At 40.4% G+C, this 24,802-nt stretch overlaps 1 protein-coding gene across 4 annotated transcripts in view; it reads right to left on the bottom strand.

Annotated features, from left to right (window-relative positions):
• LOC145214971 (thrombospondin type-1 domain-containing protein 4-like) overlaps positions 1–24,802 on the bottom strand; it is a 57,470-nt gene that overhangs the window by 24,675 nt on the left and 7,993 nt on the right. Inside the window, exon 1 of one of the 4 annotated variants that reach the window (XM_080083621.1) lies at positions 16,209–16,429. The exons of 2 other annotated variants lie outside the window; for them this stretch is intronic. In XM_080083621.1, coding sequence (XP_079939747.1) covers positions 16,209–16,373 — 165 coding nt within the window. In that variant the 5' untranslated portion in view covers positions 16,374–16,429. Of the gene's footprint in view, positions 1–6,079; positions 6,281–16,208; positions 16,430–24,802 lie in introns of those variants that run through there. One more of the 4 variants, XM_080083622.1, reaches the window with a different exon arrangement.

A 24,802-nucleotide genomic window follows, 5' to 3' on the forward strand; every position in this document is an offset into this window, starting at 1 on the left:
AATAAGCCAATGATCACTAAAAATAGCGCCCTAGTTGGCAAAATGTCCTTGCATACGTGATCTGCAATCCTCTACTTTAAGCTTTCAAACACCATTGCGCAACTTGCCGAAAGCAATTTAAGCTTCCCACGCTTCCTGGCTTTGAAAATAATATGTATTTTTGCTTGCGACATCACACAACAAAGGAGAAGATCCTAAATGAACTAAGGCGACCCCTAGAAACCCGGATGTTTTCTGCTCTCAAAAGCTTCCTCTCAGCTTGTATAAGCAAACAGCAAAAACGTGCAAGTTTAGGGCAACACTTTTCCACGCGATAAACAGAGAAATCAGGAGCTTTGTCACGTAGAGTTTTAAGGAACTGCGTCAAAAAACTATGACGTAAGACCGGTGGCGAGACAGGCTTCGAGAAAAACTGTAAACTTTGATCTTAGCCCGACTGTGGCAATATTGAAAGCCCACGCAAAAAAAGATCTGCACGATTTGACACGACAAGTTCAGGTGGTGACGAGAAGTGTACACGAGAAGTAAAGGTTTCACATAAAAGGTCATTCATGTAGTGACAAGAGGCAGTTTATTCGTTGGCGGATAAAGGGTTTAATTGTTTCCTGATTTCGTACCTAATTTTTGGCAACAGTCATGACACTTGAAATACTCCACACCTACCCGACCATGCCATTGTGATACATGGCAGGTCATGCCGTTCTTGGCGTGAAAGCCCTTACCGGCAGAGCAATGGGCTTCGACGTTCAAGTGCGTCGTCCCAAAACGCCGGGACTTGATTGATTTTATTGAAACCGGAGTGGAACTATTCACCACGTGTGCTTTGTTGAAAATGCGACAAAGTGCCTATCAGAGCCCAGGAGTGTAGAGGATCCGTCCTGGGTCAAGGGCTCGATAGGACGATTGACACTCAGTTGGAGGCAAATGATTTCCCAACGCACGCGCCTTTGTAACCTGACTGTCGCCCATCCCGAGTACTGTGCCACGTTTCTGGCATTCCTGTGGCTTAAAACAAAATCCTGTCGTTGTGTCACCCTACATGGCTGGATAAATCGCGTCCTTTCGTTCAAAACAACCGAATGGGTTACTTGGCTTGATAGCGAGACTTCAAGGAGTATTTCATCCAACGCTTTTAGAGTTTTTATCCCAACTGCGGGTGCCCGATTAGAAATGTCGCCTCTTGTATTAGTTCCACTGCGGGTGGGACTTAGTGGCATGGCACGCCCTCCAGTTCCTATTACATTTTTCAGTTAGAACAATTTTTTTGCGAGCTGTACGCTGCATGCACTAAAATCGGCCATTTAAACTGTTGCTTGAAGCGTGAACATCTACGACAGCGGGACAAGATGAAAGGGAGTGGTGGCCACATTAAAGCAACCACAAACTTAGCTTTTTCGGGTTTGACTTCTTGTTGCCGTAGTTCATCAAGCGATCACAGAATACAGACCAGTGCGAGTATAAAGACCACTAGCCGGTCGCGCAAATTTGAACTCTCAAGATTTAAATTCCGTGCACTCGAGAAATGAGTTCAAACAGCGGTAAAACCCGTCAAAACACTTGACCTTAGCCGCTGGCAAACCCGTAAATGCGTTTGTTGCTAGCAAATGTATAAACCATGTTAGCAAACTGCCAGAGTGTTTCGTTCTGGTCAACGTGCTTATATTGTTCCACATTGATCTTGGATCTCGTTATCTAGTGAAATCTTCCACCGTTTTCATGAGACATATGTGCGGTAGAACGCAAGAGGTAAAGATACAATCTTGGGTCGTGTTCGTGAACAAAGACTTCAGTCACCGGTATAATATTATGACACATTTTTAATGCATCAGATTATACAGAATGTATGCCCGGGGTTATATAATGCCTATGAATCCGTCAAAAGCTTTCAAACATCGTCATCTCTATTGTATTACGTGTTGGACTAAATAATTCACTCACCTGTGTTTACATGTTGCTTTCAGCATAAAAATGTCACTTAAAATTCGCTTTCTTATTTTGACGCCTCTGTTTCTCAGGTCAGTACGGAAAACAAATAAGTCTAAGTGATTGAATCCTTATACGGATACATTGCAGCGTACTTTACATGGCGTGGTTTCTGCAGAGCTAAAGATACTCAAACCAGCTTGCAAGTTCTCGTCGGCAAAGACGAAAACCCACTATCTTGGGATATACGACCCACGTATGCGTAATATACACACACTGATAAGTCAGTGTACACAGCTTTAGGTAATTCTGCGAGATGTGTGTTGCAGCGATTAGCTCGTTTAGCGATTACTTGTCCCACCAACGAAGCTATAAGTTCCCGTACCTTGATATATGCCTGGCAAGCCTTAATTCACCATCAATCGGGATGCAGTGTTTGGAGACAGAAGACGATCGTCAGTTACCGCGTGAAAACAAACAAGCCTAAGAGCTATATCTGATTGTGGCTTCGCGTTAATGGGCAAGTGGCAACTGCGATCTGGGATGATTAATTGCAATGCGATGGGTGGATTTGCCGAAAGCCGCACGGTAAAGAAGATTGCATATCGTCAATATCCGGTGTCAGGATATTTAAAGATTAAGCTGGGTTTGTTATTTGAATAAAGAGTATTAAAGTGATGTTTACATACCAAAGACAAGAGAGAAATGGTTGTTTTAAGTTCAATTTGATGCAGTTGTTTACTAACTGTAAACTGTAAGTCAAACTGTAACTCGACGGATCTTTACAACGTTAGAACGCAACCTTACTATTACAGGAGCTAATTTGGCAAAGAATAAGCATGACACAGCGCGGAGAAATAAATGATATTTTAAAATCACCAAGGAGGTGAATTATTCAAAACGTCCTCCTCACTGCCTGTATTACACGCTTACCACACCTCAGTTTTACTATCCACAAAAGAGGGAACAAAGCTTAATGGAGATTTTAAAGTATTAGTTTCATTCAAAGAACCGTACATACGGCACACGCGCAGCCTTGCCTTGCACGCTTTTGTGGTTTCGCCAAAGTGCGTTAGTTGAGGAATTTGCGTTGGCAAGCCATATCCCGTGGATCGCAGATGAAACCCAAAGCAGGACCAAAAACGTTGCTCGCGTGCTTTTGCGGCGGAATAACACTTGAAAACCGGTGTCGAATTTCATTTCGTGCTGAGCTATAAATACGCTACAGGGTCACAAACATACTCGCATGCTTCTGAGTTGTCTGGTCTCAAAAAGCAGGTTACCATGGTAAATATGGATGCGGGTGAATCAAACAGCTTCAGCGGCAGTCCATGATACGGATCATATACGACCAAGTGGTTGTTTTAACAGCCACAAATTTTGTTTTGCTTAGGCTGTTACTTCATTTAAAATTTGACCGCGTGTTTTAGAGAGAAGTGGATACATGTGACACGAAAGCAAGAAATAACAATGGGTCCTAAATTCTTTACAACAGAGCGTTTTCAATCACTTAAAAAAAGCTTATAGTGTCAGCACATTATAAATTACGGCTGTCTGCCAATTAGTACAGTATAGGTTGGTTTAGATACCGCTAACGTAACACATCTTTAAAATATCCTTTTTACAGCCTTGTTGTTGAGGACATTCGGGTCATTTTGAGATCACCACACGAAGATGTGTGTGTGTTTTTGAGGGCTGACTTAGTAAAAACACATCGTAGCTCAACGAAAAGAACGCTAAAACGTAAACACGCCTAAGTGAGTCTCGGCCTTTAGCGACGGACTTGCCTTTGACAACGGGACAATGCTTAGACTAAGGCGTGTTATTTACCCAATCCCCGAAATTCTGTGCATTCACAGCTTCACTATCGCTGCGATCAATGCTCGGTCCAAAGACCCTGGTCCCGTACATTTTCAGTCACTCGCATCCATTTACTGAGCAAATAAATAACAAAGGAGTCTCAACAAGAGGCCACCTACCCAGCAACACAGCCAGTAAATGGACTGCATCTGACGGTCGCGAAACGGTTGAATTTCAACAAACTGTTGTGTTGGGGCAACTGAAAGATTCCTGATGGACAGGTGTACAGTATCAGATACTGTGTGTTAAACAATTTCGTCAAAGTTGTCCCAAAGTTTTAGAAATTGCGTTTGATTTTCATTTGATTAAACCAAAAAGATACAAAAAGGCCTTGCAAGACACTTTACTATTTCGTCAGGTTAAATGCAGCGCTTGTTTCGATGCCCAGAGTTTTATAAACAACTTCAAAAATCGATCGTTATTTTGTGTTGAAACATGTCCCTATATTTTAATAGTGCTTTTCTGTGGAAATTTTAGCATTCATCCTAGGCAAAATTGACTGGTTAAAGACATACAAACGGCCTTCGCAGAGCAGTCAGCACAAATTCACGAAAGCTCGATTAATATATCTCACACAATTATTACCTTTCAATCAAGTACCGTACGTATTCTGACGGTGGCTTAACGTCACCAACCCCTGACATTTTAAACAATTGTGCAACGCTAAATACATTTGCCATGAAAACCGCATGTCGCTGAACAAGGGTTAAAACCTGAAAGTTAACATTGACAAAGTCGGCGGCAGAAAACCGCTGAATTCCGTGAACGATTAACAGAAACCGCACGCTATTGTTTTGCGCTTAACTGGCTCAACAGGGGTCACCTTCTACTTCACAAAAACACAATATTTTACCCTTTAAAATAATTTGCGACCTTTTCACCCCTCGGTATATATGCATAAGGTGTCTTGTAATACCAAGGGGTCAAATTTGGGTTAAGTAAACCTAATTAACACAGGGCAATGACTTGCACTTGCTCCTGACAATGACGCTGCAAGTACGAAGCAAACGAAATTGAACTAGTTCCGTATAAGTAGTGACGGAGACGAGGGTTTACCCCTATTGACCTAACTGGGGTCCTGTTTGGCGACCCGGGGCGCGATATTGATACAATGTAGACTTGTAATCCTTAAATGTGTTTATTAAAGGTCAGGGTTGCGCAAGGTTTCATTAATCTCCCTTTAACTGAAAAAAAAACGTTCAGATTAAACATTCGGCAACACGCGGAGTTAAAATTTCATGAGAAAACCATCCAGTTGTTTATTCATCACAAACCTTATGCTATTACAACACAAAAGGAATAACTTTTTTCAACATTTTATTGCCCTATACTTCTGTGAAGTTACGCAAATGTGCTGTTGCACTGCGATTCCGACTAAAATTTAACTTGCTAAACCAACTGTAAAGCGGTTGGCCTGCAAACTGAAGTGGGCACATCCCAGGGTAATTGTGTTCACAGTGGAGAGGCTTGGCGTTTTGTCTAGCAACATTGGCGAGTGCCAAATAATCCGATTTCGGGTACCAAACTCCACCGAGCCGAAACGGAATGGCACCAGTGAGCTCTGGTACCAATGCTTAGTCACTTTTGGGGTTCGCAAAAACCAACGCTCAAGTAATCGCATGGTTTGCATGTGAGGGTTAGGTGTATCAGCCGTGTAGGTAAACCACAAGCCATGACCCGCAGTAACAGCACACAACTGAAGAAAACCACATAAGAGAACCCAAGTCGGGTAATGAAGCTACTTGGCTAAAAGGACTTCTAAGGCAATGGAACTTTCACCTGGTACGAAATGTGCACCTACTTCACGGTGGGTGTGGGAAAGTGTGCGACAATAAACACGACACCACGACGATGCTCGAGAGACTAAACAGCAACAGTTGCAATTACAAGAGCCTGAAAGAATTTGACACATAAAACTGTTTCAACGCTTTGCTTTTAACCACAGAAATGTCTTAGTGTTTTTACTGTCACTGCAGAAAACGTTGAAGATTCTACTCACTGCTAGTGAGATCCCTATTTAGTGAGAAGATGCAAAAAGTACACTTGAAAGAATTATGGCTTGCTGAAGTATTACCTCCACCCACACTTAGTAAAAGCTCATCCTCCAATAGGTAATAAATAATTGTTTACACTCGTGTAACCAAAGACGAGCACTACTGATAAAAAATAACTTAAAAAGTTAAATAACTCGAAATTTCCAAACTCAATACCATAAGTAAAACTTGATTCGCAACAAATTAAGTTGGTGTGTAAAACTACTCAGTTGAGACAAAACTCTATCATGAAACACACTTACCGGAGGATCGAGGACTTCAATGTCATTGGCGAAAGAGCATGACTGCTGGAGAAGCAGAAGAACCACGGGAAACCACTTCATAATTTAACACCACACACTTACAAGAAAAAAATTACTGAACAGTTTTTCTTTTTATCAAACCTATCTATTCATTTACGAGAGAGTACTTCAATACATAAACCTTCAAAAATAAACTTTATTTTTAAACGAAAATCCAAAATTCCGAACAGCATTTGTATTGTTGACTATATAACTTAGATAACACATTTTGCCGCAAAATTGCTGGTTGTCATGTAAATCACAACAAGCGCCCGCTTCCTATGAATTTAAATTCAACCACAGGACCACATACGTCGCTGTCCCACTAATTACACCTTATCTGACGTCAACGTGTCCGAGGCCAGAGCGCTTGCTTGCAACTTGATATCGCAGTTGAAAACAAATGTGATCCTACTAATATAACTAGCAACTATAGTCACAGCCTTATGCATTTGCCTTACTACTTCGTGCTTGCCTTTCTGTAAGCCGCAAGTAAATAAGCGGACATGCAGAGACACAATGTGGGCAGTATTTTAAATCGCGTGCTTATCGAAATCCCAAAACAGCGCCCCAAATTGCTACCTTGATCGGAGGGGATGACTGAATAACAACCGACACGGTCTCGTTTTTTACGGTTTATTGGGAAGCAAGGTGAGCCGTAATTTAGGCCAGGTGCGGTTTCAGTGTCGCTGTGAATGTCGAAAATAACCAAGGTGATATTTTTTTGCGACTGGGAAGTAGCACAGGTGCGGTATGCACGTAAACTGGGCAAAATTGACTTCAACTCCAGATTAAAATGTCAACCACCGAAAGTGTCGTTAAACTTCGCTTTCAAATAGCCTTTCCTGCGGCAATAAACTGACTATTTTATGTGTATTTTCGCTTTTACCAAAGGGAAACCATATTTGCGAAGGGTCGTGAAGGTTCGCTTACAAATCCACATCAGTTTGTGGCTGGAAAATTGCCTACCTGACGCATTTAAATGAAGTTAAAATTACACGTAAATGTGGCGTAAGGGTTTCGGAATCCTTTTTCACCGAATTGTACAGCGCCTAATTTGAAACGAGGGAGCCTTAGTCTTACATTCCATTAGCCTGCATCACATCTGAAATGGTCGCGTTAAGTTTGGTATCAGATTGCCAACCCCTACTTAATTGAAAGCCGAGACAGAGAACCCAATTAGCATTTCCCTTGTGCCCGCTTGGATGTGTATGCCAAGTGTGGTGCGCGAATTGACGATCTTTATGGAGCCTAAGTGCGTCCGGTTTTCGCAGTTTTGCCAAAGCTTTGTGACATTGCCAAAGGGATGTGCGAAAAGAATGTTGCAATTTGTTTTTAGAAACATTGCCAAGACATAGTCAAACAAATTAAAAAAATCTTCACTTACAAAGTTTTTGTTTTATTTTTGCTGAAGGACTTTATATGCGCAAAGTAGGAAGTTGGCAATTTAAAAAGGAATTTTCGATTATTCGACGTATTTGAGTTTTACTACAACGACACTATATGCAAAATCAATCTTGTATTGCTCACAACTCACATTCAAATGGCGCATCTGGAGCAAGATGCAGAATTCTCTCTTTGACTTGGAACTGCCCCAGCCACTAATTGATGCTGATTTAATTACCGTCGTATTGGCTCTGACGATAGTCTATATTTGTCAATGTTTTCATCCAAGGGCCAACTCGAACTATCTGTATGGCTATTTGGCAATTTAGGAACGGTAAATTATTCAAGTTACACACTGTTTTCACAAGTAAAACACATAAAAAAGCATTGTCGCAGCAAGGTAATTGCTTGTGTTTTTAGACCTTAATACTTGCTTCCTTTTCAAGGCGCTGGAATAGTTAATTTCTTGAGCAAGGTGATGTAATCGTATTCTATTTTTAGTGTCCTCCGTCAGTCAAATACAAAGCAGCCACTTTATCAACACAAGGCTTTGGTAAAACTCGAAATCAAAATGCGGAAACGGCGGACGGTGGCTAAAAATGACGCAATCTACATGTCAAACAGGCGACATGACTATCACACTCCAAGTTACGTCAATTTGGGAGGGCAATAGGTAACCAGATCACTTAATCTTCGCTTCCTACGTTGTACTTCACACAAGACTCGTAGATCAAAGCACGGTCAAACTGAACATTACGCATTGAAAACGAGCCGGGCCAATGGCAACAAGGTTTGTCGGTCGCTCTTAGAAATCCAGTGATGTGGTTTTACTTGGATCACGCACAGCAATTTACGCCGTCAACCAAACTTGTTATTGTTGTTGCAACGCTGGCTGGCCTAGATACGTTTACGCGTGTACATCGACAGAGTAAATATCAGTGGTGCACTGAATGGTGTAAAATTCGGCACTCGTAAATTGGGTGATGCTTCCTAAACAAGCCACCTACTTACGGGAAAATTTACACCAGGAACGTGTACAGAAATCCGTTATGGATACGTTAGTTTAAAAGCTTACTTGACAGTCAAAATATTGCTGCAGAATGGTAGTACACAAACCTGACCTCAAATGTGAACAGCAAACAGCCTGAATCCATCAAAACCTCGCACATGCGTCTTTGTTGTAAAGTTTCTGCACTTTAAGCTGTACTAAATATGGTTGTATTACTGCTTTGAGTTCTCGCATGCCTGGGAAGGTCGCATTACGAGGGCACACCCAGTTATTGACATGGCAGATTGCCCGTAAACTTACACTATCAACACGATCCTGCGACATGCTCTATCGATTTACAGCGCTTTTCTGATGGTCTCAATTCACCTTCGTCAATTTTTCATCTCCTTTTTCGCTTGCTTTAATGTCTTTGATCAGAAACAAAAATAGGTCAAACGTAGCGAGTTACTTTATTTTACTGAATTTTTTACACCGGTGCCGCAAACGCAACCTTATATTATAGACAGGTTTGCGATTTTTAGACTAGTTACAGCAGTGTATCGTCAAACTTCTCGTAATGTCTCACAAATATTAAAAAGTTTTCAACCCATTTTGAGTCGCTCCCTCGGCCTTCCATTCCAGCTGACCTAAACCGTTTCCAGCACGGACAATGCCCATGCCGCAAATGTTAACATACTCGCCAAGTACACCGCCGACATCAAACAGTTTGCAGATTATTAACTCAACAACCTAAAAAAAAGTTCCTCCAGCTCAAATATTTGGAAACCAATAAACTTCAATTGTGGTTACACACCCTATCTGAACGAATCCACTGTAAGATCCTAAAATCTGAAAACTATCCATTAAAGGAACTAATATCACAACGCGGGCCAAGACTGGGTCTAACCTCGAGATCAAGTTCTAACTTTGGCGGCATTTCGAGTGAGCAGCGGTCGCGGATCTATCCAAAATCGATTAGTAACTTACGTCAGTGAGCCCTTGGCCACCCCTGAAGCCGGAAAAATCGCACTATTAATAATTGAAAAAAACAAACCGGGCAGCAGCGGCGGCGTCTCAGGTATTAACGCCAGAGCGTCATTGAACGCCCTTGGAATCGTCAAGTGCGAGCGGCTGGCGGTTAAGAGCGCCCTAATGGAGTTCGCAAACAAAACCAACCAGTCCATGCTTTATGTTTGCCCTGGATCCCACAAAAATCTATTAACAAAGTGCTTCTCAGCAAAACGTTTTCTGACGATAAACTTAAAGCTGTCAAACCATGACAAATCGCCATATGTTCTGCAACTGTAACGGACTTCACGCAATATTGCTTTTATGCAAGGTTTGTTTCATATTCCGCATTCCAGTTTTTAATGCTGGAGTGTGTTTTGCAAACATCGGTTTTGAACCACACCGGCGCAAAGTTCTATTCCGCGCATTAAAAAGCCACAATGCCTTTACATATTTTCTGCCACGTTGCACCAACTTTTTGGAGACTCCAACCCTATAGTCGGGCTGAGGCGGTTTGCAAGGACACTGTGGAATATCTGAGGCCTTTATACGGAAGGTTAGGAAGTCACACTTTCTTCTTCTCGTGGTGTAAGTCTCGGGTGAAGAAAGGCGAGTATCACGACATACAGGAAGCCATTAGCAGTTTAGGCGAACCCCGGCGCTACGTCGGGTCACGCAAACCACGTGAATGCAACGTTCGTAGGGAGAAGAGCACATCAAACTTGGGGGCGATTATTATCTGTTACAAAGCGCGACTTCACTGACGTTTAAAATCTGTCTACGTATTTGCCCTGTCTAGCGAATTCAAAAGAAGTACACAGGGCTGTCAATCAATGAGTTAAAGTCAACGCTTCACGACAGCGTGTACACGAATTACATTTCCCTAATGTGGGGAATTTAAATGTCAAGTGCTTGCATTGTCTGGGCAAGGATGATTGTCGCGTAAGTTTTGACACAGACCTAATGAAATCTAGCGCAAAATTGTATCAGTTTATTTTAGCACAAATAAAAATAACTCTTGTACAAGTTATTTATAATATTTTGTGGGGATAATTAGCCCGTGTTTTGTCTCAAAAATCCCCCCTTCTTATATCAACTTAGGACGCAATTGCAAAATCTTAGGCTGTTTTGCAACACTGGAAACACCTTGAAACAACAACTAGCATCATGCTGCTTTTAGCTGAAGTCAAACACTTTCCTTTATCACGTGACAATAAAGCGGAAACTATTCAAAAACACTCAGTAACAGCAAAGAACCATGAACTTGCACAGATGACGATCGTATAAGAGCATATTGCGCGAGGGTTTGGTAAATATTGGGGTTGTCGGTTCGAACCTCGGAGCAACCGCAAAACTGACAAAATACCTATCGCCTTGTCGCAAAGCAATAAAACAATCAAAATGCGAGAAAATCAAATAAGTCACATTTGAAGTTTGGTCGTCAATAAACAAAGCAGTTACGATCGCGTGATTTCGTAACTATCAGCCGTATTTTCTATCGCACCGCCCCGGCAAATCTTTTCGCAATCCTGAACAATGCCTTGCTTTGTTGCTCGTCAACTCGTTAAGTTCCGTCGGCAGCGGCGCCCGGGAGTCAATGATTAAAAAACCACACCGCAAAGATAAAAAACGAGGCTCGCGGTAACCACAATCTGCGAACAACAAGCCTTTCCTCCCCTAGTGATTGCCATTCGGAGTTAACTGTGCTAACCATGAGAACACGCCTGACCCCTCCGACCTGCTCTATTGCTGAACGAATTGAAAACCTTTCCAAACGGTTAGACAATTGCCTTTTTCTTGCGCTTCTCTCATTATGCTTTCTTTTCTCCAAATCTCTTCATCGAAAGCATGCAGGCGTTTTGGCAGAAGATTGAATTAGTAACATTTCTATGTTGTCGGGGCAACAAATGTGCGATGTGTGCGAAACATATTTGAAGTTTTTTGTGCTATTACCATCAAACAAAACGATATTTTTGCGGTAGTGGTGCCTTGTTTCAAATTTTCATTCTCTTTCAAACGTGTTTGACAGTTTGTAAATGTCAACTTTGTCCGTTCGTTCCATCTTTTTCCAAGGATTTTTCATGAAAAATATTAGGGCTTACTAAAAAAAACTGTCACAAGTACACAAAAAATGTTTAAATTAACCAATTACTTCACCCACCTCTGGTGTTTTCCTACTTATCCTTAAAATCTAGTTATAGCGCAATGGAGTCATTTGGAGTTAAATAACGTGGAAAAATTGAAAGACGAGATTCATGAGATAAAGATCAGTGTATTGAGAAAATTTAACTTTGTTAAGGGAGATTTGTTTCGAAACAACGGAATCATTGTGTCATGCAGATACGGTTGCTGTTTCGGAAACGCTGAATTATACACGGGTTAGGTCATTTGAAATGAAAAATAGACCAAGCAATCTGACCTTTGTTAGTTCTATACACCAAAGGTTCATCAAACAAAACAGGAAACCTGACCCGATTTAGTTTTCGGTCGTGATAGTTCGAATCTGTTGAAGTTTTGCTTTACTAATTTTTACGTATAGGTGTGTACAAAAGCAAATCGCACCCACGCGAAAAAAACACTTTTACCTCACAGCCTAATCTGACATTTATCCACCTATCAGTACGCAAAAACTGAATATCAAGTGATTACCTGAATGGAAGAATTAACTTAAATGTACCTTTACGACTAATTGCACAGTCAGAACCTATACAAACGGTAATCCCATTTAATAGACCTAATAATAAAGCAGCTTTTGCGAATTTGTCAAGGCCTTCCGAAATGAATGCAGCTAAAGCAAGGTTCTTCAAAAAAACAGGTCATAAAAGGACTGTTTCCATCAACGCAATCAACTACACAACCTTTGACTTATCAGATTTGAGATTACTTCTCGGTTACGGGCACCGGTAAGCCGCATTATCTTAAGCGGAGTTCACTGGAATTAGCGAAATCACGAAAATAAACTATAACGACAGAATACTGGATAGCTGTTTATGCATGTAGGTGTGCCGTGTTGATACACAAAATGTTAAAACACATCGTTTTCACCAAAGCCATTTCACATAAATTAAATATCATGAAATACATTTGTAAACATATGCAGTGAAAAGTCCAATGGCCCAAGCTTGTGGAAGACACGCCGTCTTGCGAAAGACCTAAATATATTTACAGTTCATTTAAAAGGACCAAGAAAGCATAATTAATTCGCTCTTCAAGATTGTATACATAAACAAATAAGGAAAAGCAAAGCTGCGCAAATATTCGAACCTTGGCATCTTGTGAGCTAACATTTTACAACTACAAATACATTCGTTTTGTGAAGTACGATTATTTACCATATCCCTTTACACACAAAAAAGCGTTTAGCCTAACACAAGCAAAACAGGGATATAGTTAACTGTGGTGTGTTACCCTTTCCGATATTATATACCTGAAGTGTTTGAAGATGAAATAAAAACTATAACAGCAAACACGGATGAAATCCGATCTAGTGCTTAACGATACAACTAAGGGGGTAATGTTCTCAATTCTGGTACTACAAAGCGTTGTTGGGGGCCGTTGAAGTGTCGACCCAACGTTGGGAACAGGATGCTAGGGGTTAATCCTACTACTCCTTGAACTTGCGGCATTTCGGGGGCGCACAAAAATCACAAACCGGCTGCAGTTTACCACTTATCGCTCGTCAGACTGCTGCAAGACGAACCTTCAGGTTTAGAGCGATAAGGTAATTTTTCCAGAGTGTGTGTTTAAAATGATTAGAATCTTTGTGGTTTAGAAAAGAAAATGAGAGGATTAGTGTACCGATTTTGATCCCACTGAAAACGAAAAGAAATCGACGGACAAATACCTTATTTTTTTGACGACTTTTGTATTGTTTTTTGTTGTAGAAAAAATCCTATTAAACCATCAAATAAAAAAATTAAAAAATTGAATTTTTAATTCTAAATAGTTATATTATGGCATTTCACAGCAATTACGCCATTTAACAATATGGGCCTAAAACATTACAAGGCGTTTTTGAGAATACCAAATTTTACTCTTATGAACTAAAACCGGCTTTAACTTCCCACAGAAAACCGCCTATTAAGGAAACATATAGTTCAAAGTCGACCTCCTTGATTTGAAATATCGTTTGGGAATACAGCGGACCAAATAAAACCACACCGTTTACAAAGCAACCGCTTAATCTTGGCGGGCATGAATGGAACCAATTGTGAAGGAAGGAATAGGGTTGTAAATTGTAATGGTGTTATTAGCTGGAATTGAATGGCCTGTACGGGCTTACAACTTTTTCTGGTAATCATAAACTTGTTTGGACAGCTTTGGAATTTGTACAGTAGGCAAAATTTACTGAGTACTAAATGGGCTATAACATGTGTTTTTCGCACCTGAAATAGTTCAATAAATTGGGCATATTTGCTTTTTTACATAGTAGGCTGAAGGTCACAAAGTGCCAAGCGCAAGGTACAATGCAATTTAAAAATTTGGGTTAGAACACGTTTTCCCAGTTTTTCTATGTATACTGAGTATTTGTACAAAAAGGACACAAAAGGGAAATTCCGACATGAAATGAAAACTCGTTTACTGTTCTTTAATCAGTTGAGCGTAAAAGAAAATAACACTCACGATTTGGGTATTCACAGAAAACAGTGTCGAATAAGGTTGTCATTTAAATATAGAGATATTGTTTGATCTGAGAATCAGTATTTAAGGTCTGTGGAAATAATGGTTTCCTTCTGTTGGTTTTTGCGTCTCAAAACCATTATTTATTGCGGCGTTTGTTGTCCATGCAAAGCAATTACGGCAAACCAACACCTACACAGTGCCAGGTAGAAAGTTACCTGCTCTATAGTACAACATACCACACACTGCAAAACACGAGCCAAAAGCGCGCAGATATTTATACAGACGGGCGCATCAAAGCGAAGTATGCAAACCCGCAACGGAAGTTTTTCACGCAACAACCAAATTTAATTTTTTGCCCACACAAATACGGCTATTTCAGGCATTCAAAACCTTGCTTGATTAGCTTTTAGCGCTTCACGATGCTTGTAATATCGCATCCACGCGACAGGTTAATTGACGGTGCCTGCTTAGACGGTTGCGATTTTCGCACGGGACGTGTTACTGAGCAACGCCGGGTACTTAAGTATTGGCAAGCAAGTGATAGATGTTGTGAGCAGTAGCATATGGAGAAAGGTGGCATGGGCGTAATGACTTTAGGTTAAGACTTGTGCGAAACTTTTGTAATTCGTTGTAGAATCTGTGAACAGTGACAGGCCACTTACAGAACACGGTTTAGTACAGCACAAAATTAAGTTTTATTTCTGTTTTGGTGTTGGTAGCAAGCGTTTGAGAAACAGAGAAATGTTCCATATAAAGTTGTACAAAAATAGAAGCAAGATATTTTAACGAGCTAACGTATATCGTAACGCTTTAGAACAGATTGTTGTGTCAAATGACCTTAAAATGAGATTAAAAATACACCAAATTGGTCTCTCATCAAATACAGCCCATTTTTAAGCGTACCATTCAGTGCCAACCCACAACCAGACGCTCAATCCGTAGATCGGAATCCCACATTAAAGACGGGAATCATAACCTGCCTTTCCACCGCCCATCACGTCGTGTGAACCCAAGCCAACTTGACGCAAATGTACGCTCGATACGACCAATATACAAGCCCCTCTCTACAAACCAGAACCGCAGAGGTTATTGTACGTGAAGTATAGCTTCTTAGATTTCTTGATTGGATTGAAGGCGTTTGGATGGCGGTAATTTTACCCGTTTAAGCTGAAACGTAAGTTTTTGACACAAGCTTTGGCTATCAGGCAAAGGGGATTGTGGTTCTAGCCGCATGGGAACATATTCTGCAAAAATTTCCCTGGCGCGAACTGTCGACAGTTTTCCCACGCTTAATCACGTGACAAGTGACATCATGGTTTGCGACGACTGCAAAACCCAAGTGCCTTAAACGATATGAACATCAGAAATGAGTAAGAGGTTTTGAAATCTCAAAAAAACCTGCAATTAACAGAATCATCTTGGGTGATCACTAAAGTCCCGGTTAAGAGTTGCACGCAAATAATAAAGAAAATAATAAATTAGAGTCATTCTTATTCCATTTTCCATTTTTTTTATGTTTTCTCCCTAACCACCGACGTGATCAGCAATTCGCAAAAAGTATTCCTCCCCAGTTTGTACATTACCACTGTAGGCCTTGATCCAATAATAGGAAGCAGTACCGTTTGAGTGGGTTAAACAAGTTGTAGTTAACGTGGCACCGACCGTGAAGCAGAAAGACAAGTACACCAATAGGTGCTTGAATGGAGAAAGTGTTTCCTGTACAGTACTAGCGATACACATTCGGCCGCAACAAATACTTACTTGATTTATTGGCCAAATCCTATTATCCCCTGTCTTATAAAATGTACAGCCGCAATTACATGGAAAACAAGAAAGGCCTGTAATTATACTTATGTTTGCCGACTACTAAAGTAGAAACTGGTAGGCTACGAACACAAATAGGTCCTCTCGTGCCACCTTGCGGACAAAATATGTAGTTTTGTTCACTCGAATCAATTCCACTGAAAGTCTTTTTCAAGTCAAACACTTTTTACATAATTGTAGTGTCGTTGTTTTTTTAAAGTTACCTAATTACTGGGTCAAATTGTGAAATAAATAACCAAAAAAAAACAGGTAAAAACTTACCGGTTTATAAATGAACCTTTCTACAGGAAGTTTTCTTACTACTGGGGTCCAGTTTCCGTTTAGAAATGATTTGTCAGGATGCAAAAAGTTGTTGATCGACTCCAGTCTATACCCGGTGCACAAAGATGTTGCAAACAACACAAGAACCAAGACTTTGACTGCCATGACTGTTCGTAGTCAATATTTCAAATGTTATCAATGTTTCAGTACTGTTACAAAATCCACATTCAGTAACGTCTGTAGATTGAAAGCGGTCGTTAAACTTTGACTTTAATGAAGTAGCCCATTTGGAAAATCAGTGGGTTTAGTAACAAGACAATGCTGAACAACCTTGAAAATCTCTATTGCGTTAACTGTTTTTTTTTAATTTTACCTTAGTAACAATTCTGATTTACAACTCTTGGTTTAGGTCAGTGTTCACTTCTTGCCTAACTTTCCTAAACATGGAAATACGGTTACCGCTACTTGCGAAGTCAAAAAGGACAATTCAGTTTTGCATATAAATGTATTTTTGTCAGTTCTTCGTGCGCACAGAACTACAGCTGTTGCCACAATAAACAAAAGTAGATTTAAGTAGAAGAGAAAATGCCAGACTGTGCGTAAGCTGACCAACTGAACAAATATGAACAAAACGGCGAAAATGTAAATCGACAAATCAACAACTTTATCAAAAGTTCCGCCCAAACTGTTCGGAACAGTCGAAACCACCAATTCACTTTTTGTAACTTTTGTCTAATCTACTAACAACTCTAAGCTGATGTTCTCAGAATTTGGAAAATCAACACAAAATTGTATATCCTGTTGCAAACTATCTTAACAAGAACGTTAAAGGCCAATTAAACATAAGTGAAAGTGTTACCCAATACATACAAATTCTTGAAGTTTCAAAAGTATGCTCTAAACATCTATTTAGGCCAGGCCATGTTCTTTAACTGACAAACCAAAATATGTGATGCTGGTGACATATATGGATACTATGTTGTACCAAACTTACGTACATGGGCTAAGTAAAGTTCATTGATAACCGCACCTAGGCATCCAACGTTTTTACAAGCAAACTTCTAAGCCAACGCAACGAAATCCGATATCGTATAATCCAGATATCCATTCTATCTACTGGCGTTTGTCACGCAATGCAACCGTACATATAGCACTCACACTCTCCCTATGAAACCCTAACCAAAGCCAATTGCTAAAGCTTCGAAATCCCGAAAAGCACTCTTACAGACCAAGCTCAATACACAGAAGAAAAATAGTAAGCAAGCAACATAATTAGGGCTTGAAAATAAAAAAAGGTTTTACTTATCTATTCACTACACGGCTAGCAGCGTACGGGGTTCTTAAATACCTCGAAACTTCCTTATCGTACAACTCAATCTTGCCCTCTCGGTATACACTACGATCATGAAGTTGTAAACAGGTTCCCGGGACTAATAGGCGGAAGCACACAAGCAGGCATGTTTGAAAAGTTGCTTAAAACCATGTACGGAATGACGTCACCGCCAAAACAGGTACGGTCGTGCGCTCAAAGTGGCTTGCTGTGTTCGACAAGGAGAAGGCGGGATCAACTTGTTAGGGGACAAGCTTTTGGCGTGATTAATCCCAGACAAACAAAGCTTATAGTAGAAGAGTTACTGAGGCCGCTCTGTGTTTGCGAAGGAATTACCTGGGCGAAGAAAAAACGTCGAAGACGTAACCCATGTGGTCAGGCCTCATTGAACGCGCGCGCCCACCAGAAATCGCTACTTTATAACTGTAAACATGTCTGTTGAAATAATAATTAAGCAAAAATGTGTTGCCTTTTTTGCAGACAGATAAGGTCTTAGGGAAAAACAAACGGTACATGGAAAAAACAATACCCAGTAAAAGAAACAAATGTTTTGTATGAAGATACTGGCTTGTATTTTTGCTAGGACTAGAAAACGTGTATTATATAGCTAGACGCGGATTTACAGCCAAGCTGAAATGCGAGTAAAACATTTTTACCAAATACTTTTCTGGAGGTCAAAAATTTTACGATTGTTGACATTACATAACCACTCATCATCAGTTTTTCTCGATTTTTACGTTCTTGTTGACGAGTCGCATTCCAGTCCATTCAGGCAATAAAAAGCGAAAATCGTAATACAAACGAAGTCCTCCCAAATCAGGCATCCTGAAAAACAATCGTTGAAGTGGGCACGAGCGGACCAGCTGACCGCATACTATAGCTATTGTTCGAACACGGAACAATCAACGCAAGTGTGAGGTCACCATCGGAAGTTATTATTCGCGCATCGTGGACACAAAGCACCGTTTATGACGTAACAATCGAAAATCGCAGCCTCGGACCACAGGCTGAGCGTGTTTTCCAAAAGTTTATATGACCCGAAGGTCATGAATAAGGCCCTTAAGAACAAAGTCTCTGCCCGTGAATGTGATCCTAATATAAACCCGAGTAACAGCTGTGTTCGGTTTAATAGTTCGTGGATTGAGAGAGTAATCTTTCCGGGACTGAATGTCACCATCTTTACGATTCGAATGATTTGCCAAACAAGGGTTAAACGACTCTTGATTCGAGAAGTTCAGGCACACTAAAAATGCGATGTGCACGTGTATTGACCAACAAGCTAGATCCCAATTTATCAGTTTTGAGAAACTAACGACAATAATTTCATATAGTGTAGGAACTTATTTTGTCGGACACAAAATTCAGGACCACATTCAATATGATTATTCCGAATATAAATAATAAAAAATCATGACACAAACAGAACAGTTTATGTACCCTTTCCAGAAAATTCTATTCGAGAAATTTGTGACACAAATTAAGTCCTGGTAAAGCACTTTAGTACATATACTGAACCACTTGCCTATTTCACAAAAACAAATGCAACATCATCTTGTTCGACTTTCTAAGTTCCAAAAAACTCTTCCCACCTGCAGGCGCATTTACTTAACGACTACCTTCAGTACCAAAATAGTTCCGATCTAAATGCTCTAGGACCACGTAAAAAAAACCATACTCGTGCCTGAACTCAAAAAAGTGCAGATTAAGACTCCCAAACAAGGTAATACGCGTTCTAGACCTAGTTTGCGGTGTGAAGTACAACAGGAACGGGCAGGTGCGGAAATCTAAAAGCCTCAATTATCATCGGTTCATTGTTTGATTGGCGTGTTTGGCTTAACTTCCAAATACCCGTGGTAGTTCGCGAAAGCATTGTGCAACGACGAGATGGTGCGGTTTTTCTACAATCGATAATTCCAAGACGATTTGTTTGCTGATGCAAGTCGGTCAAAAGCTTCAGCGGTTTGAGGTTTTTGATGATGCAAAGTTAGGAATCAAAGGCGCCACGGAGAGCGTCTGTGGCTTGCGGAGGTTTCTTCCTTGCGCCAAATGCTACGTGAAAGTATAGATCGTGGCACGCGATGTACAATTGCTAAGAATTGTTCGAAATGTCCCATAGCTTCCCAGGGTCCCAATTCCAAACCACCGAACCGCAAACAAAGCCGGGTCCCAGAAAAGTTCAATAAAATTGAGGTCTCGACCAGGAAAATTTATTGGCAAGTGTTAACTTTGAAAAGCGCAATCACAAGCATTAAACATGATTAGCTACTTTAAAAACTGGCCCGCATTATCTAGAACAAAATTGACACAAAAGTCTTTTACAAGTCATATTAATATAACTTAAAACGTTTTCTTCAAAATCGCATCGACACCCTTCGGTCACAAAATAGGTAAATATAATTCAACGTTAAATCCTGTGTGAGTCAGAAGATTGAAACGTAAAAGCCTATTTGCATAAACAGGTGTGCGTCGTGGTCTTGAAGGAATATTACAATTTTAGAAATCACCGTATTAAATACAACGCCCTTCATGTCAGTATACTCTTAGTTACTTTAATTTGTAGGGAATAATTCTGACAATAAGAAATTTCGACATGCTGATGTTCAATGAAAAAACGCACACCTGACAAAACAATGCAAAGTCCACAACTGGATGCTGCACCTAAGAACACAATTAACTCTCACGCATGTCTAAACATTGTTCGCCTTCAATAAAAGATCGCCAGATCTCGAGTCTTTTAAATCACTGATATATTCAACTCATCATATTACAGTCCATCTGGGTTTGAATCAGTCACATATAGTAAGCTCTCTAGGCTGGACAAACACACATCATTACCTTGTCTATAGGCCTTGTTTACAGGTGGGCCACGAGCCTACTGTTCAAACGCCTTTAATGGCTTTTGCGTAAATATAACGTGCTCCCGGCTCTGACGCCACATATGACCTATAACGAGCTAATTGCTGACCAAACAACCGCTATGGTGGAGTATTTTTTTATTCCATTGGTTGTGGTAGGATATTAATATCAAGTTGTAATGGAAACACCAAAGTCCAGATTACATTGTTCTTGTTCGATGTTCCCAAATGGAACCTAAATCAAAACTATAACTTCCTTACATTACATCCACAAAAGTATGTGTGTATCCTGACGATAGAATAACATCAAGATCGTAAATATGACACTCAACTACATTAATAACTTGCACACTCAGCCCATGCCCAGAGATTATAACACTTGAAAATTATATTTTTTCGCTTATCTGTTTTCTAAAACCTGCAAGAAAATCCGTCTACACCAAGTAATACCCTCGGATCAGCAACAATAACTCTAAATGTTAATCTGAGATCGAAGCAGAGTCGTTAAATACGGGAGGCTGCATCCAGAACACACATAGGCGGCAATTTCCTCCAGTTGTCAAATCAAGAAACCGTCAGCAGGGCACACGACCCGAAGAGGGAGGCAGGTGGTTCCTCAAGCCACTTCGACCACAGGAATTCTTCGAGGCGAACTTGTTAAAACGCAAAGGAAAGTACACGGAAGGCTAAGCAATGCGATCAAGTGCCAACGAAAACAGGCCTTGCAGCAAGTGCGTGTTTAATGATTGATGCGCTGCAAGCGAGGATAAAAAGATCAGCTTGAGGAAAGGATGAAAATATGGTGCGGAGGACTGCCAGACACCGTGCCTACGTGACATACGCATTTCGGGATATTGGGAGAGCATCTGTTCCTGGTTGTGTTTGTGTGTTGGGCGGATTTTGTTTTCGTGTATTGCTTGGCGACTAGTGACATGTTTGATGTCGCTTGGTGATGGAAGCGTGTCTATGGAGCAGGTTTTAAGAGCCGACCGCAGACGCGTGGCTTGGGAGTGCGCAATATTTCATATAAAGACATTCGATATCTTCTTAAAACCTGCAACAGTATTGGGGATGAGTTTTCTTCTTCCATATATGCCGGGACTATAAATCGTTCTCGGAATCAGCCGGAATGTTTGTTTAAAATTATTTTTTTTCAGAAAAGCATTGCATTGGCTGCCGAGATCTCTGAAAGAAAGATGTATTGACGGCACCACCATGGAAATTGTAGACGTCTGGGGTAAGAATAAATAATTCATTTTCCAGACAGCCGCAATTGATTTTCACTTTAGTCAAGAAAACAAGCTGTGGCAAAATTCCTCAATTGACGTCAATCGGATTTTGATGGACATCCGCTGAGTTTAATTCAGTTCAAAACATGGAAAACAGTTTTTGCTATGAAACGTTGGAAAAATGTTTAAAAATGCAAACTTGTTCAACCCTGCATAAATATTTCATGCCGTAATATGAAACGACCAAATGGAAACGAAACAGGAAGGGGGACACGCAAGTTTAACTATATACAACCTATAGTCTGACATCATCCAGCTAAAAAAACATAGACCGCGTCAAAAGATAAACACACAGGCTCAATTACACAGCTGTGCAGGCTGAAAAATAACATCATCAAACGCATTCATATACAAGACATCATGCCTCTACCATTGTCGACCTTGAACATATGGCCAGCTCAACAAATGCCTTTATATTTCGGGTGTTTACGTAAGTGTTGACAGCACTCTAGTGTACATGCGAGCGAAGTAAATTCGTTTCATCTTCTGGGATTAAAATGTCACAGAAATAAATGAAATATTGGACTTTACATCTTCGCTTCAGTGTATCGGAATGTAACTATTGGTTTTTACCTGTGACTTTTAGCGCTGTTTTCTGTGTTTATTACTTCAAACGTGCATTATGTTTTATGATATGATAAACCATTACCCTGTTGAATGTGTCTCATACAGGACGTCGAAACAGCATCAGCTTATTTAGTAACTTTTAAGTCGTCGTTCGTGAATTAACAAGCTAAATTGTTCCTTTCTTCATAATATTTACTTTAATGACACATTCTGTCCTTTCTAGGAATAAGAGTTCGCTGCACGGGTAATAACACAGATTTTAGCTTACGAATAAGTGTAGGAATCCCAAATCAAACGCTTTACGACTGTACAAACAAGATTTCGAAGAATATACAAATACCGCAAGTACAATGAGACCACACAAAAAAGTGTCAAGCCAGGCACGTACATCAATGTGTGACGTTACACTAACCCCGCATGACGCAAGTGAATGAAAAACAGCGGCTTGTGATGAAAGTATGGGGGCACGTCGGCGTCCTAATATACGTCTTACAGATGACAGTCAACACCATGACTAAGTCTTCCTGATCAAGTACCAAGCTAAACTGGGATCACGCCGGCTGCTCTGGTGCTAAAATTGGACCAAGTGTCTGGTTTCAGAAGCTCAGACCAATACAGTCCACATTCTAATACAACAAGTCATCGGGCATGATTGGGCATTTTCAAAGTTAATAGGGATGTTGTGTAACGGCAGTAGCTGACAAGCCAGTGGGTGTACTTGGACAGCTTAAAACAGCGGTTTAGTAACTACGCCTGCAGATACAAATAACAATACAAGCATCTTTTTGGCTTGATATCCCCTAAACCGGTGTGGACGAACTTTATTGATTTGGGATCATGGAAGTATATGTATTGCAGGCCACATAGACATGCACGCTTAGCATGTTTTAATTTGGGTTCATGTGGACACAATGCTGACCATTAATGGAATACGATTCCGTACTGCGGCCGTCGAAAGGGAAAATGATGTGCGAACCAGTTTTAGAATAATATTACAATTTTGGTATCTCGGTATTCATTTGTGCCTACTTGCAGTGACTATACGCAAAAAATGCTTACCTCATGAAAATGCTCATTTATATATATGCTTACATATAAAAAATGCTTATATATTTATATATATTTCACGGGGTTCGAACCCAGGACACCCCTGGGGACGAATCCCGATCAGGTTTTTGGGCCAGGCGCTACAGGCCATTCAGCCAAGTTCCTGTCCATGTGAGTATATATGAACAACACTGGAAAATTAAACTGATGTTCAACTCCACCCAGCGGCGGGTGTCGTATTTAAGTATTGGCACGTGGTTTCAGAGCTGACGTCATGAAGCAAAAATACAAGTAAACTTGACCACAACTGCCACGAACGTGTTTGGCACCGGTAGTATATTTCAGAACTTAAACGGAAGTGCGGTCATTAACGGAAATGAGTAGGAAACAGTTTGACAGGTTTTATAATTACCGGGATCCGCCCAGATTTACCTGTGTGTAATTATATGAAATACAGAGATGTTTTGCCACAGACCATTAAAGATCACATCAGCTTTGGATGAAGTTTCAAAGCACTGATTTATGTTGAACCCATTGTCATTTTGACTACATTAAGTACAGAAACTTCTTTTTTTTCCTTTATTGCTTCCTGCGGTTGTTTAAATATATCGTGAAAACAAATAAACGTAATCAAACCTGAAATTTACGTTTACGAGAATTTTTTGCTGAAACTTAGTAGCTCTGGAGGTGGTTGGTAAATGCCATGCCGAACATCTCGTAAAGTATTACATATATTAGACTTTCGTTTCTAAGCATTCTTTTTTGTTGGCAACAATTTCATCTTAATTTCCAGGAAGGTTATACCTAAAGGTCGTGATATTTGCAACGCAGCAAAATGCTATCGCCTTTATTAAATCTCGGTTATTTATGGCAATTTGTAGGAAAGACGGACGTTGGATTCCATTAATCACTCGGCGCCGATTTTTCAATTCAGGACTTGTTTGCATTCTGGGGAGCGTCTCCTTCAGAAACGCGAATTTGCCCTTGTATGTGTAAACGGTTTAGTTGGTATCTTGAACTTTAGCATCCGGCAGTTTGGAAGTAAGTTAAATACGACAGTGCTATACCATCTCGGTTTGTAAGTATGGAAAAGAATTTAGAAACAAACAGAAGTATAGCAGATCTAAACAAAGTTTTTCAACATAACTTTTTTTATTATCGATTGTAAATACCTTCAGACTCATTTTATTAGAGAACAATACGGTGAAAAACAAACTTATTTATCGCCTTACTATCAACTGAGCAATACAACCACCTGAAGGAGTAGCTTAACCCTGATAGTATTTATGTTTCTGTGTATAGTATGGAGCCTGTAAGCAGTGGGTACAAACGTGAACTTTTAGGCAACCGCCATGTAAATATGCACACGACCGTGCTGGAGCCGTAAAACTTTATTCTTGGCGTCGGAGTGGTGCTTGAATAGTCTGACCACCTTTTAACAATTTACGGGTCGCCACAGCAAAGGGCGGACAACCCGTAGGAGAACAAATAGCAAACAGTAACCAG

This window comes from Phallusia mammillata, chromosome 2 (assembly GCF_965637545.1).
Source record: "Phallusia mammillata chromosome 2, kaPhaMamm4.hap1.1, whole genome shotgun sequence".
Lineage (NCBI taxonomy): Eukaryota > Metazoa > Chordata > Ascidiacea > Phlebobranchia > Ascidiidae > Phallusia > Phallusia mammillata.